Genomic DNA, 20,685 nt, shown 5'->3' on the forward strand with positions numbered 1-20,685 from the left:
TCAGCAGGTCCTCACTGGAAAGGAATAAAGAAGTGTTGGTTACACTCAGTCTGATTATCACAGCCACTCCCAGTGCAACAGGGCCAGTCCTGGCTGGGAGAGATACAAAGCTACAGACCCCACTGCTTCCTGTGTCTCTGCTACATATCCCACTCCCTTCATGTTCCACTCTCTCTCTCCCCGCAAATATCCCACTCTCGCTTTCCCATCTCTCTCTCTCCCTGTGTGCCCCACCCTCTGTCTCTCTTTCTTCCCTCCTCTCAAAAAACCAACCCTTGGCCCCTCTATTCTCACATTCTACCGTCCAATCTCCAACCTCCCTTTCCTCTCCAAAGTCCTTGAACATGTTGCTGCCTCTCAAATCAGTTCCCAGCTTTCCAGGGAATCCCTCCAACCAGGTTTCTGTCCCTGCTACAGAACCGAGACAGCTCTTATCAAAGTCGCAAATGACACCCTGAGTGACTGTGACAAAGGTAAACATTCCCCCCCTCCACCACCTTCATCCTTCTCTACCTGTCTGCAGCCTTTGACACAGTGACCACCCCATCCTCCTCCTGCACCTCTGCACTGTCATCCAGCTGGGTGGGACTGCTCTCACCTGCTTCCACTCCTATCTATCTGATCATAGCCAGAGAATCCCTTGCAATGGTTTGTCTTCCTGCTCCCACACTGTTACCTCTGGTGTCCCCCAAGGATCAACCCTTGGCCCCTCCTATTTCTCATCTCCATGTTGCCCCTCGGTGACATCGTCTAAAAGCAGAGTGTTAGTTTTCACATGTACACTGACAACACCCAGCTCTACCTCACCACCACCTCTCTCGACCCCTGCACCATTGCTAAATTATCAGACTGCGTATCTGACATCCAGTACTGGACGAGCAGAAATTTACTCCAATTAATTATTCGGACAACATTATTCCTGGCCCCCGCTCTGAACTCCGTCCCCTAGATAGCAACTCCATCTCTCTCTGGAAACAGTCTGTGATTAAGCCAGTCAGTTTGGTGTCATATTTGATCCTGAGCTGAGCTTCCAAACTCATATTCGTGCTGTCACTAAGACCGGCTATTTCCACCTCCCTAACATCGCCTGACTTTGTCCCTGTCTCAGCTCATCTGTTGCTGAAACCCTCATTCACGCCTTCGTTACCTCTAGACTCGACCATTCCAACACACCCCCCAGGTGGTCTCCCACATTCTACCCTCCATAAAGTTGAGATCATCCAAAACTCTGCTGCCCATGTCTTAACCCATCTCAAGTCCCACTGCCCCATCACCCCGGGACTCACTGACCTACTGTGGCTCCCGGTCAAGCAACACCTCGATTTTAAAATTCCCACCCTGGTTTTCAAATCCCTCCATGTCCTCGCTCTCCCTACCTCTGTAATCTCCTCCAGCCCCACAACCCTCCGAGATACCTGCACTCCTCTAATCCTGGTCTCTTGTACATTCCCAATTTTAATCGCTCCACCCTTGGTGGCTGTGCCTTCAGTTGCCTCGGCCCCCAAGCTCTGGAATTCCCTCCCTAAACCTCTCCACCTCTGTACCTCACTTCCTTCACTTAAGACATTCCTTACAATTAACCTCTTGACCAGGCCTTTGGTCATTTGGCCTAATATCACTTTATGTGGCTTGGTGTCCTACTTTGTTTTATCACGTTCCTGAGAAGCGTCTCAGGATGTTTCATTAAATTAAAAGTGCAAGTTGTTGTTGTGTCCCACTCTCTCTTCCCCCCCCATCTTGCTGTCAGTCCCCGTGGGTCCCGCTCTCTCTCTCTCCTCCCCCCCCGTGGGTCCCGCTCTCTCTCTCTCCTCCCCCCCCCGTGGGTCCCGCTCTCTCTCCTAACCCCGTGGGTCCCGCTCTCTCTCCTAACCCCGTGGGTCCCGCTCTCTCTCCTAACCCCGTGGGTCCCGCTCTCTCTCTCTCTCCTAACCCCGTGGGTCCCGCTCTCTCTCTCTCTCCTAACCCCGTGGGTCCCGCTCTCTCTCTCTCTCTCCTCCCCCGTGGGTCCCGCTCTCTCTCTCTCTCTCCTCCCCCGTGGGTCCCGCTCTCTCTCTCTCTCTCCTAACCCCGTGGGTCCCGCTCTCTCTCCCTCTCTCTCCTCCCCCGTGGGTCCCGCTCTCTCTCCCTCTCTCCTCCCCCGTGGGTCCCGCTCTCTCTCCCTCTCTCTCCTCCCCCGTGGGTCCCGCTCTCTCTCCCTCTCTCTCCTCCCCCGTGGGTCCCGCTCTCTCTCCCTCTCTCTCCTAACCCCGTGGGTCCCGCTCTCTCTCTCTCCTCCCCCACCGTGGGTCCCGCTCTCTCTCTCTCCTCCCCCCCGTGGGTCCCGCTCTCTCTCCCTCTCTCTCCTCCCCCGTGGGTCCCGCTCTCTCTCCCTCTCTCTCCTCCCCCGTGGGTCCCGCTCTCTCTCCCTCTCTCTCCTCCCCCGTGGGTCCCGCTCTCTCTCCCTCTCTCTCCTCCCCCGTGGGTCCCGCTCTCTCTCCCTCTCTCTCCTCCCCCGTGGGTCCCGCTCTCTCTCCACCCCCGTGGGTCCCGCTCTCTCTCCCTCTCTCTCCTCCCCGTGGGTCCCGCTCTCTCTCCCTCTCTCTCTCTCTCTCCTCCCCCGTGGGTCCCGCTCTCTCTCTCTCTCTCTCTCTCTCTCTCCTCCCCCGTGGGTCCCGCTCTCTCTCTCGCTCTCTCTCCTCCCCCGTGGGTCCCGCTCTCTCTCTCGCTCTCTCTCCTCCCCCGTGGGTCCCGCTCTCTCTCTCGCTCTCTCTCCTCCCCCGTGGGTCCCGCTCTCTCTCTCGCTCTCTCTCCTCCCCCGTGGGTCCCGCTCTCTCTCTCGCTCTCTCTCCTCCCCGTGGGTCCCGCTCTCTCTCTCGCTCTCTCTCCTCCCCCGTGGGTCCCGCTCTCTCTCTCGCTCTCTCTCCTCCCCCGTGGGTCCCGCTCTCTCTCTCGCTCTCTCTCCTCCCCCGTGGGTCCCGCTCTCTCTCTCGCTCTCTCTCCTCCCCCGTGGGTCCCGCTCTCTCTCTCGCTCTCTTCTCCTCCCCCGTGGGTCCCGCTCTCTCTCTCGCTCTCTCTCCTCCCCCGTGGGTCCCGCTCTCTCTCTCGCTCTCTCTCCTCCCCCGTGGGTCCCGCTCTCTCTCTCGCTCTCTCTCCTCCCCCGTGGGTCCCGCTCTCTCTCTCGCTCTCTCTCCTCCCCCGTGGGTCCCGCTCTCTCTCTCGCTCTCTCTCCTCCCCCGTGGGTCCCGCTCTCTCTCTCGCTCTCTCTCCTCCCCCGTGGGTCCCGCTCTCTCTCTCGCTCTCTCTCCTCCCCCGTGGGTCCCGCTCTCTCTCTCGCTCTCTCTCCTCCCCCGTGGGTCCCGCTCTCTCTCTCGCTCTCTCTCCTCCCCCGTGGGTCCCGCTCTCTCTCTCGCTCTCTCTCCTCCCCCGTGGGTCCCGCTCTCTCTCTCGCTCTCTCTCCTCCCCCGTGGGTCCCGCTCTCTCTCTCGCTCTCTCTCCTCCCCGTGGGTCCCGCTCTCTCTCTCGCTCTCTCTCCTCCCCGTGGGTCCCGCTCTCTCTCTCGCTCTCTCTCCTCCCCCGTGGGTCCCGCTCTCTCTCTCGCTCTCTCTCCTCCCCCGTGGGTCCCGCTCTCTCTCTCGCTCTCTCTCCTCCCCCGTGGGTCCCGCTCTCTCTCTCGCTCTCTCTCCTCCCCCGTGGGTCCCGCTCTCTCTCTCGCTCTCTCTCCTCCCCCGTGGGTCCCGCTCTCGCTCTCTCTCTCTCTCCTCCCCCGTGGGTCCCGCTCTCGCTCCTCTCTCCTCCCCCCGTGGGTCCCGCTCTCGCTCTCTCTCCTCCCCCGTGGGTCCCGCTCTCGCTCTCTCTCCTCCCCCGTGGGTCCCGCTCTCGCTCTCTCTCCTCCCCCGTGGGTCCCGCTCTCGCTCTCTCTCCTCCCCCGTGGGTCCCGCTCTCTCTCTCTCTCCTCCCCGCTGTGGGTCCCGCTCTCTCTCTCTCTCCTCCCCCCGTGGGTCCCGCTCTCTCTCTCTCTCCTCCCCCGTGGGTCCCGCTCTCGCTCTCTCTCCTCCCCCGTGGGTCCCGCTCTCGCTCTCTCTCCTCCCCCGTGGGTCCCGCTCTCGCTCTCTCTCCTCCCCCGTGGGTCCCGCTCTCGCTCTCTCTCCTCCCCCGTGGGTCCCGCTCTCGCTCTCTCTCCTCCCCCGTGGGTCCCGCTCTCGCTCTCTCTCCTCCCCCGTGGGTCCCGCTCTCGCTCTCTCTCCTCCCCGTGGGTCCCGCTCTCGCTCTCTCTCCTCCCCCGTGGGTCCCCGCTCTCGCTCTCTCTCCTCCCCCGTGGGTCCCGCTCTCGCTCTCTCTCCTCCCCCGTGGGTCCCGCTCTCGCTCTCTCTCCTCCCCCGTGGGTCCCGCTCTCGCTCTCTCTCCTCCCCCGTGGGTCCCGCTCTCGCTCTCTCTCCTCCCCCGTGGGTCCCGCTCTCGCTCTCTCTCCTCCCCCGTGGGTCCCCGCTCTCGCTCTCTCTCCTCCCCCGTGGGTCCCGCTCTCGCTCTCTCTCCTCCCCCGTGGGTCCCGCTCTCGCTCTCTCGCTCTCTCCTCCCCGTGGGTCCCGCTCTCTCTCTCGCTCTCTCTCCTCCCCCGTGGGTCCCGCTCTCTCTCTCGCTCTCTCTCCTCCCCCGTGGGTCCCGCTCTCTCTCTCGCTCTCTCTCCTCCCCCGTGGGTCCCGCTCTCTCTCTCGCTCTCTCTCCTCCCCCGTGGGTCCCCGCTCTCTCTCTCGCTCTCTCTCCTCCCCCGTGGGTCCCGCTCTCTCTCTCGCTCTCTCTCCTCCCCCGTGGGTCCCGCTCTCTCTCTCGCTCTCTCTCCTCCCCCGTGGGTCCCGCTCTCTCTCTCGCTCTCTCTCCTCCCCCGTGGGTCCCGCTCTCTCTCTCGCTCTCTCTCCTCCCCCGTGGGTCCCGCTCTCTCTCTCGCTCTCTCTCCTCCCCCGTGGGTCCCGCTCTCTCTCTCGCTCTCTCTCCTCCCCCGTGGGTCCCGCTCTCTCTCTCGCTCTCTCTCCTCCCCCGTGGGTCCCGCTCTCGCTCTCTCTCCTCCCCCGTGGGTCCCGCTCTCTCTCTCGCTCTCTCTCCTCCCCCGTGGGTCCCGCTCTCTCTCTCGCTCTCTCTCCTCCCCCGTGGGTCCCGCTCTCTCTCTCGCTCTCTCTCCTCCCCCGTGGGTCCCGCTCTCTCTCTCGCTCTCTCTCCTCCCCCGTGGGTCCCGCTCTCTCTCTCACTCTCTCTCCTCCCCGTGGGTCCCGCTCTCGCTCTCTCTCCTCCCCCGTGGGTCCCGCTCTCTCTCTCGCTCTCTCTCCTCCCCCGTGGGTCCCGCTCTCTCTCTCGCTCTCTCTCCTCCCCCGTGGGTCCCGCTCTCGCTCTCACTCTCTCTCCTCCCCCGTGGGTCCCGCTCTCTCTCTCACTCTCTCTCCTCCCCCGTGGGTCCCGCTCTCGCTCTCTCTCCTCCCCCGTGGGTCCCGCTCTCGCTCTCTCTCCTCCCCCGTGGGTCCCGCTCTCGCTCTCTCTCCTCCCCCGTGGGTCCCGCTCTCGCTCTCGCTCTCTCTCCTCCCCCGTGGGTCCCGCTCTCGCTCTCTCTCCTCCCCCGTGGGTCCCGCTCTCGCTCTCTCTCCTCCCCCGTGGGTCCCGCTCTCGCTCTCTCTCCTCCCCCGTGGGTCCCGCTCTCGCTCTCTCTCCTCCCCCGTGGGTCCCGCTCTCGCTCTCTCTCCTCCCCCGTGGGTCCCGCTCTCGCTCTCTCTCCTCCCCCGTGGGTCCCGCTCTCGCTCTCTCTCCTCCCCCGTGGGTCCCGCTCTCGCTCTCTCTCCTCCCCCGTGGGTCCCGCTCTCGCTCTCTCTCCTCCCCCGTGGGTCCCGCTCTCGCTCTCTCTCCTCCCCCGTGGGTCCCGCTCTCGCTCTCTCTCCTCCCCCGTGGGTCCCGCTCTCGCTCTCCCTCCTCCCCCGTGGGTCCCGCTCTCCCTCCTTCCCCGTGGGTCCCGCTCTCTCTCTCCTCCACATGCTTCCCCTGTGCCCAGTTTCCTCTCTCCTGGAGGTGGGGGGGGGTTGGGGGGCAGGGTCAGTACCTGGCGCTGTATTTCTCCAGGTTCTCGCAGAGTGATTGGATATACCAGGTGCCCTGCTGAATGTGCCGGAACGAGACGTATCCCTCCACTGTCGCCATGCCCAGGAGAAAATCCGCCTCGTCGGGGATGGTGGCATTGGTGCTTACAGCATCCTGCTCCAGCGTGGTGCTGCTGGGCTCGGTCTCAACGCTGCTGTGCTTGACCCCGACACCGCTGGGCTCGACCCCGACACCGCTGGGCTCGACCCCGACACCGCTGGGCTCGACCCCGACACCGCTGAGCTCGACCCCGACGCTGTCCTGTTTCTTGGTGCCCTGGCATGCCTGAATAAAGAAGAGCTTGGGTTTCTCTCGAAGGGTCGGGCACTGCCTGCCCGTGAAGAAGGAGGTGATCTCGGAAATAGCGACGTGCTGACCATCTGTGCCGCACATCACACCCTTCTCACCGTGGGTCAGGATGCAGCAGACGAAGCAATCACGCAGCGTGTGATCCATCGCCTGGTACTTGTTCATCAGGCCTTGCATCCCAGCAGCTGTGAGATTCTCCTGAGGATCCACGTCAAACCCAAGCCACCTGAAGATCCTAATGAGCCGATCTGGTGGGGGTGGGGGGGGGACAAAACACAAAACAGGGTCGATAGAGGCACAAGTTCGGGCATCGCTTACCCCGGAGCCAGGGCCACCAAACCAGGGGCAGGGCAGCGACCGCGGTAATTACCTGCATCCACGTGCGATCCTCGGCGTTCCGCCATCTTTGCGAAGGTGTGGTTATTAATTATGACGCAGTAGCCTCTCGGGTTGCTCTCCATTTTGTACCTGCTCAGACTCTGTCACAAAGAAGAGGGTGTGAGATACAGCATGGAACGTTACTGACCGCATCCAGTCTTCCCAATACCGTCCTTCATCGGTCACGCACCCAAAGTGCCTGGGCTCCATACTCTTACCCAACAACAATCCACCAACCTCCCGGTTTTGACATTTCCAATTTGACCCTCCAGCCTCGGCGGCTTTTCGGGGCGGGGGTGGGGAGAGTTCCAGATTTCCATTCCCCTTTGCGCGAAGAAGTGCTTCCTGACATCGGCGCCCCTCTCCAACCCCCCCCACTCCACACCCACCCCCCCACACATCCCACCCCCTCACATCCCACCCCACACCTCCCCCCCCTCACATCCCACCCCACACCCACCCCCAACCCACGCCCCCACGCCCCCACCCAACCCCCCCACCCCCCACCCCTGCCAGAGGAAACAGCTTCTCTCTATCCAACCTACCGACTTCTTTAGTCATCTTAGACACCCCAGTGGGGGGAAGCGGGGCACAGGGACCATGTGCAGTGGGGAGAAGAGAGAGGGGTACACACGGGGAGGAGAGAGGGTGAGACACACAGGGAGAGACAGCAAGGTGGGGGGGGGGGGGGGTGGGAGAGAGAGAGAGAGAGAGAGAGAGAGAGAGTGTGGAACACAACAACAACTTGCTTTACCTCATTACCTCCTAATTTTACACCCTCGAGGGAATGCAAACCCAGCCTGTGCAACCCTTCCTCATCACTTAACCCTTTTAGCCCCAGTAACAGACCGGTGAATCTGCTCTGCCACCTCCCCACCCCAGGCCAATACATCCTTCCTGAGGTACAGGGCCCAGAACCGAACACGGTCACTCCACACTATCTGCTCTAATAGGAGCTCAGTATAACCAACATCGCATAACGTCCCCTCCGTTGTAATCCAGCCCCCTTCAAATAAAGGTTAACATTCCATCCGCATTTTTAATGATCAAAACCTGATGAAAACAGTGAAAAGGAGAAACTAAACAGAAAAGAGGAGACTGGGTTGGGTGGGGGGGGGTGGGGGTGAGTGAATCGCTCCCGTCTGGAGCTCAGAGCTCACCTCAATGTTCTGACTGTGGAAAGAGTTGCCATCTTGTTCCTTCATATCTGCGTTAAAAAAAAGAAACAGGCAGATTATCAGTAAATGCAGCATTTCCGACTGGACTCACAACACTACGACATGAACCAAATGGTACAATTTGAAAGGGGGCAGGGAGATCCGAGGGGGGGTCACAGATACAAATCCTTGGAGGTGGCAGTTCAAACTGGTAAGCATGAAAAATGCCACCCAGGATCCCGGCATCTAAAAACTCCCTCATTTCGTTTGGCGATTTTAAACTCTGCCTCTTAAGTGCGCGAAAGCTACGTTCGACCTGCACTGAAACTGGCCACTCAGCTCCTGGGGCCTGTTCCATCATTTAATGAGATCGTGGCCACACCTTTAACTCCATCCGCCTGCTTTAATGTCCTTGGCCATCAACAAGCTATCAAACACAGAGGTAAAGTTAATCACTGAGCCCCCCCTCCCCCCCACCCAGCACCTGTCGCTTTCTGTAGAAGAGTCTTTACACACATCCACCACCCTACCTGGGAAGAAATTATTCCTAAGTTGACTGACCTGGACCTGATTTTAAAGGTTCTGTTCCTTTGTCCTAGACTCAACCAACAGCAGGAAAACAAAACGAATAACAGAAAATGCTGGAAAAACTCAGCTGGTCTGGCAGGATCTGAGGAGAGAGACACACAGAGTTAACCTTTCGAGTCCGTGTGACCCTTCTTCAGACCTTGAGGGAAGTAGAAATGACCACTTCTCTTTAGCTCTGAAGAATCATCATACGGACTCAAAACGTTAACTCTGTTTCTCTCTCCTCAGATGCTGCCAGACCAGCTGAGTTTTTCCAGCATTTTCCATTATTCATTTCAGGTTTCCAGCCCCCTCAGTATTTTGCTTTGATTTTATGGTAGCAGTGAGGAATTTCTAGATAACACCTCTCCCCCCATCCCGCCCATTCATTTCAAAATTCCAAAAGCCCCAATCAAATCATCCGCTGGCCTTCCACATTCCAGGCAGGAATACAGACTCAGCTTATGTCATCTCTCCTCACAATCTGACTCTTAGAGCCTTGGTAACAACCTAGTGAATCTACATTGCTCTCATTTCAAGCTGTTCAATCAGATACTGTCTGTATTAGAGTAATGCTTGATCTCGAGAACAAGTTGACCCCCAACTTTTAGACAAATACTCCAACATCTTTGCACTTGCCACCCACTGAAGTCAAGCTCACCCTGGCACATTGATATCACTGATAGGATCAGAGAACAGCACACCATTGTTCACATGTCAACACGTGATTAAAATACTTTTTTGGCTACTTTCGGAGGGCGGGGATGGCAGGAACAGTCCCCGGAAACTCTGTGGTAGCGGGGCGATGGGGGAGGGTGGATTTCAACCCCACAGAAATATTACTCATGCAAAAGCCGACCCCCCCTACTCTTTGGCTAAAAATTTAGTCTTAGAAATCCGACTTTAACACGAGAATTTACAGTAAATGTTGTGTCTTCTATCCCAGGGGCCTGTGCCCGATCAACCAGTCTGTTACACGGCAATGTATCTAAACCCAACTAATACTACCTCTGGCACCTGAACTCCTTACCCCACTACACAGGCCAGAGCTAACCTACCCTCCTGAATCCAAGCTGCCTCTGGCTAATCAGACATTGGCCATCTCAATTAGCTCTCATCAATCTGTCAAATAACTCCTGCACAGCCAGGACCAGTCTGTATTTTGAGGGCTTGTCACTCAGGGTGATTTCCAGAAAACAGGAGTTGCATTCATTCCTTTCCAATTCATCTCCCGCTCTCCGTCTGCATGTCTCTCTCCATCCCTCAGCCTTCCTTACATCTTTCTTTCTCCTTTCCCGTCTGCAGCACTCACACACTCCTGCTCCATCTCCTCTCTGCTTTCTTTCATTAAATCTTGCCTTCACCTCCTGCCTCTTGCTTGCTTTCCTCCACCCTCCTCATGCCCACCATCTCTCTGTTCCTCCTCTCTCTTCCCCTGCTCTCCCTCCCTTCTGCAGGTGAGGTTGGTTACCTTGACTCTTGCAACACACTGTGTGACTGACACTGCCATCCTGGATGGGAATCTGCCGGTCCGTTGGGACTGAAATATGAACAGAAAACAGACGGTAATCGAGAGGTGGAGTTTGCAGACCCGGCCTGTCACTTTCAGGTACTGGGGTAGGGGTCAGGACAACTTCCACTGCATCTCAGTTACCTCAAGGTGTAGTGAATTGGCTAATCATACAAGGGGCAACAAAGCCAAGCCACGAACACAACACAACACACACACACACACACACACGCTCTCAAACACAACACACACACACACACACACGCTCTCAAACAAAACACACACACACACACACACGCTCTCAAACACAACACACACACACACACACACACACACACACGCTCTCAAACACAACACACACACACACACACACGCTCTCAAACACAACACACACACACACACACACACACACACACACGCTCTCAAACACAACACACACACACACACACGCTCTCAAACACAACACACACACACGCTCTCAAACACAACACACACACACGCTCTCAAACACAACACACACACACACACACACACGCTCTCAAACACAACACACACACACAAACACGCTCAAACACAACACACACACACACGCTCTCAAACACAACACACACACACACACACACGCTCTCAAACACAACACACACACACACACACACGCTCTCAAACACAACACACACACACAAACACGCTCAAACACAACACACACACACACGCTCTCAAACACAACACACACACACACACACACACACGCTCTCAAACACAACACACACACACACACACACACACACGCTCTCAAACACAACACACACACACACACACACGCTCTCAAACACAACACACACACACACACACACGCTCTCAAACACAACACACACACACACACACATGCTCTCAAACACAACACACACACACACACGCTCTCAAACACAACACACACACACACACACACACACACACGCTCTCAAACACAACACACACACACACACACACGCTCTCAAACACAACACACACACACACACACACGCTCTCAAACACAACACACACACACACACACACGCTCTCAAACACAACACACACACACACGCTCTCAAACACAACACACACACACACGCTCTCAAACACAACACACACACACACGCTCTCAAACACAACACACACACACACGCTCTCAAACACAACACACACACACACACGCTCTCAAACACAACACACACACACACACGCTCTCAAACACAACACACACACACACACGCTCTCAAACACAACACACACACACACACGCTCTCAAACACAACACACACACACACACGCTCTCAAACACATCACACACACACACGCTCTCAAACACAACACACACACACACACACGCTCTCAAACACAACACACACACACACACACGCTCTCAAACACAACACACACACACGCTCTCAAACACAACACACACACACGCTCTCAAACACAACACACACACACACGCTCTCAAACACAACACACACACACACACACGCTCTCAAACACAACACACACACACACACATGCTCTCAAACACAACACACACACACACACATGATCTCAAACACAACACACACACACACACACACACACGCTCTCAAACACAACACACACACACACACGCGCTCTCAAACACAACACACACACACACACGCGCTCTCAAACACAACACACACACACACACACGCTCTCAAACACAACACACACACACACACACGCTCTCAAACACAACACACACACACACACACGCTCTCAAACACAACACACACACACACACACGCTCTCAAACACAACACACACACACACACGCTCTCAAACACAACACACACACACACACACGCTCTCAAACACAACACACACACACACACACGCTCTCAAACACAACACACACACACACACACACGCTCTCAAACACAACACACACACACACACACGCTCTCAAACACAACACACACACACACACACGCTCTCAAACACAACACACACACACACACACGCTCTCAAACACAACACACACACACGCTCTCAAACACAACACACACACACACACGCTCTCAAACACAACACACACACACACACACGCTCTCAAACACAACACACACACACACACGCTCTCAAACACAACACACACACACACACGCTCTCAAACACAACACACACACACGCTCTCAAACACAACACACACACACACACACGCTCTCAAACACAACACACACACACACACCCTCTCAAACACAACACACACACACACACCCTCTCAAACACAACACACACACACACGCTCTCAAACACAACACACACACACACACGCTCTCAAACACAACACACACACACGCTCTCAAACACAACACACACACACACACACGCTCTCAAACACAACACACACACACACACGCTCTCAAACACAACACACACACACACACGCTCTCAAACACAACACACACACACACACGCTCTCAAACACAACACACACACACACGCTCTCAAACACAACACACACACACACGCTCTCAAACACAACACACACACACACACACGCTCTCAAACACAACACACACACACACACGCTCTCAAACACAACACACACACACACACGCTCTCAAACACCACACAACACACACACACGCTCTCAAACACAACACACACACACACACGCTCTCAAACACAACACACACACACACACGCTCTCAAACACAACACACACACACACACACGCTCTCAAACACAACACACACACACACACGCTCTCAAACACAACACACACACACACACGCTCTCAAACACAACACACACACACACACGCTCTCAAACACAACACACACACACACGCTCTCAAACACAACACACACACACACACGCTCTCAAACACAACACACACACACACGCTCTCAAACACAACACACACACACACACGCTCTCAAACACAACACACACACACACACACGCTCTCAAACACAACACACACACACACACACACGCTCTCAAACACAACACACACACACACACACGCTCTCAAACAACACACACACACACACACACACACACACACACACACACACGCTCTCAAACAACACACACACACACACACACACACACACACACGCTCTCAAACACAACACACACACACACGCTCTCAAACACAACACACACACACACAAACACGCTCTCAAACACAACACACACACACAAACACGCTCTCAAACACAACACACACACACACAAACACGCTCTCAAACACAACACACACACACAAACACGCTCTCAAACACAACACACACACACAAACACGCTCTCAAACACAACACACACACACAAACACGCTCTCAAACACAACACACACACACAAACACGCTCTCAAACACAACACACACACACAAACACGCTCTCAAACACAACACACACACACAAACACGCTCTCAAACACAACACACACACACAAACACGCTCTCAAACACAACACACACACACAAACACGCTCTCAAACACAACACACACACACAAACACGCTCTCAAACACAACACAAACACACAAACACGCTCTCAAACACAACACACACACACACACACACGCTCTCAAACACAACACACACACACACACACACACACACACACACACACACACACACACACGCTCTCAAACACAACACACACACACACACACACACACACGCACGCTCTCAAACACAACACACACACACACGCACGCTCTCAAACACAACACACACACACACACGCTCTCAAACACAACACACACACACGCTCTCAAACACAACACACACACACACGCTCTCAAACACAACACACACACACACACACGCTCTCAAACACAACACACACACACACACACACGCTCTCAAACACAACACACACACACACACACGCTCTCAAACACAACACACACACACACACACGCTCTCAAACACAACACACACACACACACACGCTCTCAAACACAACACACACACACGCTCTCAAACACAACACACACACACACACGCTCTCAAACACAACACACACACACACACGCTCTCAAACACAACACACACACACACACGCTCTCAAACACAACACACACACACACACGCTCTCAAACACAACACACACACACGCTCTCAAACACAACACACACACACGCTCTCAAACACAACACACACACACACACACGCTCTCAAACACAACACACACACACACGCTCTCAAACACAACACACACACACACACCCTCTCAAACACAACACACACACACACGCTCTCAAACACAACACACACACACACACGCTCTCAAACACAACACACACACACGCTCTCAAACACAACACACACACACACACACGCTCTCAAACACAACACACACACACACACGCTCTCAAACACAACACACACACACACACGCTCTCAAACACAACACACACACACACACGCTCTCAAACACAACACACACACACACACGCTCTCAAACACAACACACACACACACGCTCTCAAACACAACACACACACACACGCTCTCAAACACAACACACACACACACACACGCTCTCAAACACAACACACACACACACACGCTCTCAAACACAACACACACACACACACGCTCTCAAACACAACACACACACACACACGCTCTCAAACACAACACACACACACACACACGCTCTCAAACACAACACACACACACACACCCTCTCAAACACAACACACACACACACACCCTCTCAAACACAACACACACACACACGCTCTCAAACACAACACACACACACACACGCTCTCAAACACAACACACACACACGCTCTCAAACACAACACACACACACACACACGCTCTCAAACACAACACACACACACACACGCTCTCAAACACAACACACACACACACACGCTCTCAAACACAACACACACACACACACGCTCTCAAACACAACACACACACACACACGCTCTCAAAACACAACACACACACACACGCTCTCAAACACAACACACACACACACGCTCTCAAACACAACACACACACACACACACGCTCTCAAACACAACACACACACACACACGCTCTCAAACACAACACACACACACACACGCTCTCAAACACAACACACACACACACACGCTCTCAAACACAACACACACACACACACGCTCTCAAACACAACACACACACACACACGCTCTCAAACACAACACACACACACACACGCTCTCAAACACAACACACACACACACGCTCTCAAACACAACACACACACACACGCTCTCAAACACAACACACACACACACACGCTCTCAAACACAACACACACACACACACACGCTCTCAAACACAACACACACACACACACACACACGCTCTCAAACACAACACACACACACACACACACGCTCTCAAACAACACACACACACACACACACACACACACACACACACGCTCTCAAACAACACACACACACACACACACACACACACACACGCTCTCAAACACAACACACACACACACGCTCTCAAACACAACACACACACACACAAACACGCTCTCAAACACAACACACACACAAACACGCTCTCAAACACAACACACACACACACAAACACGCTCTCAAACACAACACACACACACAAACACGCTCTCAAACACAACACACACACACAAACACGCTCTCAAACACAACACACACACACAAACACGCTCTCAAACACAACACACACACACAAACACGCTCTCAAACACAACACACACACACAAACACGCTCTCAAACACAACACACACACACAAACACGCTCTCAAACACAACACAAACACACAAACACGCTCTCAAACACAACACACACACACACACACGCTCTCAAACACAACACACACACACACACACACACACACACACACACACACACACACACACACACACACGCTCTCAAACACAACACACACACACACACACACACACACACACGCACGCTCTCAAACACAACACACACACACACGCACGCTCTCAAACACAACACACACACACACACGCTCTCAAACACAACACACACACACGCTCTCAAACACAACACACACACACACGCTCTCAAACACAACACACACACACACACACGCTCTCAAACACAACACACACACACACGCTCTCAAACACAACACACACACACACACGCTCTCAAACACAACACACACACACACACGCTCTCAAACACAACACACACACACGCACGCTCTCAAACACAACACACACACACACACGCTCTCAAACACAACACACACACGCTCTCAAACACAACACACACACGCTCTCAAACACCACACAACACACACACACACGCTCTCAAACACAACACACACACACACACGCTCTCAAACACAACACACACACACGATCTCAAACACAACACACACACACACACGCTCTCAAACACCACACAACACACACACACACGCTCTCAAACACAACACACACACACACACGCTCTCAAACACAACACACACACGCTCTCAAACACCACACAACACACGCTCTCAAACACAACACACACACACACACGCTCTCAAACACCACACAACACACACACACACGCTCTCAAACACCACACAACACACACACACACGCTCTCAAACACCACACAACACACACACACACGCTCTCAAACACCACACACACACACACACACACACGCTCTCAAACACAACACACACACACACACACACGCTCTCAAACACAACACACACACCCTCTCAAACACAACACACACACCCTCTCAAACACAACACACACACCCTCTCAAACACCACACAACACACACACACACACACGCTCTCAAACACCACACAACACACACGCTCTCAAACACAACACACACACACACACGCTCTCAAACACAACACACACACACACACGCTCTCAAACACAACACACACACACACACGCTCTCAAACACAACACACACACACACACGCTCTCAAACACAACACACACACACACACGCTCTCAAACACAACACACACACACACACGCTCTCAAACACAACACACACACACACACGCTCTCAAACACAACACACACACGCTCTCAAACACAACACACACACGCTCTCAAACACAACACACACACGCTCTCAAACACAACACACACACGCTCTCAAACACCACACAACACACACACACACGCTCTCAAACACAACACACACACACACACGCTCTCAAACACAACACACACACACGATCTCAAACACAACACACACACACACACGCTCTCAAACACCACACAACACACACACACACGCTCTCAAACACAACACACACACACACACGCTCTCAAACACAACACACACACGCTCTCAAACACCACACAACACACGCTCTCAAACACAACACACACACACACACGCTCTCAAACACCACACAACACACACACACACGCTCTCAAACACCACACAACACACACACACACGCTCTCAAACACCACACACACACACACACACACACACACACACACGCTCTCAAACACAACACACACACCCTCTCAAACACAACACACACACGCTCTCAAACACAACACACACACCCTCTCAAACACAACACACACACCCTCTCAAACACAACACACACACCCTCTCAAACACAACACACACACCCTCTCAAACACAACACACACACCCTCTCAAACACCACACAACACACACACACACACACGCTCTCAAACACCACACAACACACACACACACACACACACACACACACACGCTCTCAAACACAACACACACACACACGCTCTCAAACACAACACACACACACACAAACACGCTCTCAAACACAACACACACACAAACACGCTCTCAAACACAACACACACACACACAAACACGCTCTCAAACACAACACACACACACAAACACGCTCTCAAACACAACACACACACACAAACACGCTCTCAAACACAACACACACACACAAACACGCTCTCAAACACAACACACACACACAAACACGCTCTCAAACACAACACACACACACAAACACGCTCTCAAACACAACACACACACACAAACACGCTCTCAAACACAACACACACACACAAACACGCTCTCAAACACAACACACACACACAAACACGCTCTCAAACACAACACAAACACACAAACACGCTCTCAAACACAACACACACACACACACACACGCTCTCAAACACAACACACACACACACACACACACACACACACACACACACACACACACACACACACGCACGCTCTCAAACACAACACACACACACACGCACGCTCTCAAACACAACACACACACACACACGCTCTCAAACACAACACACACACACGCTCTCAAACACAACACACACACACACGCTCTCAAACACAACACACACACACACACACGCTCTCAAACACAACACACACACACACACACACGCTCTCAAACACAACACACACACACACACACGCTCTCAAACACAACACACACACACACACACGCTCTCAAACACAACACACACACACACACACGCTCTCAAACACAACACACACACACGCTCTCAAACACAACACACACACACACACGCTCTCAAACACAACACACACACACACACACGCTCTCAAACACAACACACACACACACACGCTCTCAAACACAACACACACACACACACGCTCTCAAACACAACACACACACACGCTCTCAAACACAACACACACACACGCTCTCAAACACAACACACACACACGCTCTCAAACACAACACACACACACACACACGCTCTCAAACACAACACACACACACACGCTCTCAAACACAACACACACACACACACACCCTCTCAAACACAACACACACACACACGCTCTCAAACACAACACACACACACACACGCTCTCAAACACAACACACACACACGCTCTCAAACACAACACACACACACACACACGCTCTCAAACACAACACACACACACACACGCTCTCAAACACAACACACACACACACACGCTCTCAAACACAACACACACACACACACGCTCTCAAACACAACACACACACACACACGCTCTCAAACACAACACACACACACACGCTCTCAAACACAACACACACACACACGCTCTCAAACACAACACACACACACACACACGCTCTCAAACACAACACACACACACACACGCTCTCAAACACAACACACACACACACACGCTCTCAAACACAACACACACACACACACGCTCTCAAACACAACACACACACACACACACGCTCTCAAACACAACACACACACACACACCCTCTCAAACACAACACACACACACACACCCTCTCAAACACAACACACACACACACGCTCTCAAACACAACACACACACACACACGCTCTCAAACACAACACACACACACGCTCTCAAACACAACACACACACACACACACGCTCTCAAACACAACACACACACACACACGCTCTCAAACACAACACACACACACACACGCTCTCAAACACAACACACACACACACACGCTCTCAAACACAACACACACACACACACGCTCTCAAACACAACACACACACACACGCTCTCAAACACAACACACACACACACACACGCTCTCAAACACAACACACACACACACACGCTCTCAAACACAACACACACACACACACGCTCTCAAACACAACACACACACACACACGCTCTCAAACACAACACACACACACACACGCTCTCAAACACAACACACACACACACACGCTCTCAAACACAACACACACACACACACGCTCTCAAACACAACACACACACACACACGCTCTCAAACACAACACACACACACACGCTCTCAAACACAACACACACACACACACGCTCTCAAACACAACACACACACACACACACGCTCTCAAACACAACACACACACACACACACACACGCTCTCAAACACAACACACACACACACACACACACGCTCTCAAACACAACACACACACACACACACACGCTCTCAAACAACACACACACACACACACACACACACACACACACACGCTCTCAAACAACACACACACACACACACACACACACACACACACGCTCTCAAACACAACACACACACACACGCTCTCAAACACAACACACACACACACAAACACGCTCTCAAACACAACACACACACAAACACGCTCTCAAACACAACACACACACACACAAACACGCTCTCAAACACAACACACACACACAAACACGCTCTCAAACACAACACACACACACAAACACGCTCTCAAACACAACACACACACACAAACACGCTCTCAAACACAACACACACACACAAACACGCTCTCAAACACAACACACACACACAAACACGCTCTCAAACACAACACACACACACAAACACGCTCTCAAACACAACACAAACACACAAACACGCTCTCAAACACAACACACACACACACACACGCTCTCAAACACAACACACACACACACACACACACACACACACACACACACACACACACACACACACGCTCTCAAACACAACACACACACACACACACACACACACACACACGCACGCTCTCAAACACAACACACACACACACGCACGCTCTCAAACACAACACACACACACACACGCTCTCAAACACAACACACACACACGCTCTCAAAC

At 53.4% G+C, this 20,685-nt stretch overlaps 1 protein-coding gene across 2 annotated transcripts in view; it reads right to left on the minus strand.

Annotated features, from left to right (window-relative positions):
- LOC121285309 (caspase-8-like) overlaps positions 1 to 20,685 on the minus strand; it is an 83,362-nt gene that overhangs the window by 403 nt on the left and 62,274 nt on the right. The window contains exons 7-11 of one of the 2 annotated variants that reach the window (XM_041201758.1): positions 9,976 to 10,044; positions 7,941 to 7,987; positions 6,773 to 6,881; positions 6,056 to 6,650; positions 1 to 14 (exon numbers count right to left, since the gene is read on the minus strand). The exon at positions 1 to 14 is cut by the window's left edge and continues 403 nt beyond it. In XM_041201758.1, coding sequence (XP_041057692.1) covers positions 1 to 14; positions 6,056 to 6,650; positions 6,773 to 6,881; positions 7,941 to 7,987; positions 9,976 to 10,044 — 834 coding nt within the window. The remainder of the gene's footprint in view (positions 15 to 6,055; positions 6,651 to 6,772; positions 6,882 to 7,940; positions 7,988 to 9,975; positions 10,045 to 20,685) is intronic. The other variant, XM_041201759.1, reaches the window with a different exon arrangement.

The sequence above is a fragment of the Carcharodon carcharias genome, chromosome 12 (assembly GCF_017639515.1).
Source record: "Carcharodon carcharias isolate sCarCar2 chromosome 12, sCarCar2.pri, whole genome shotgun sequence".
NCBI lineage: Eukaryota > Metazoa > Chordata > Chondrichthyes > Lamniformes > Lamnidae > Carcharodon > Carcharodon carcharias.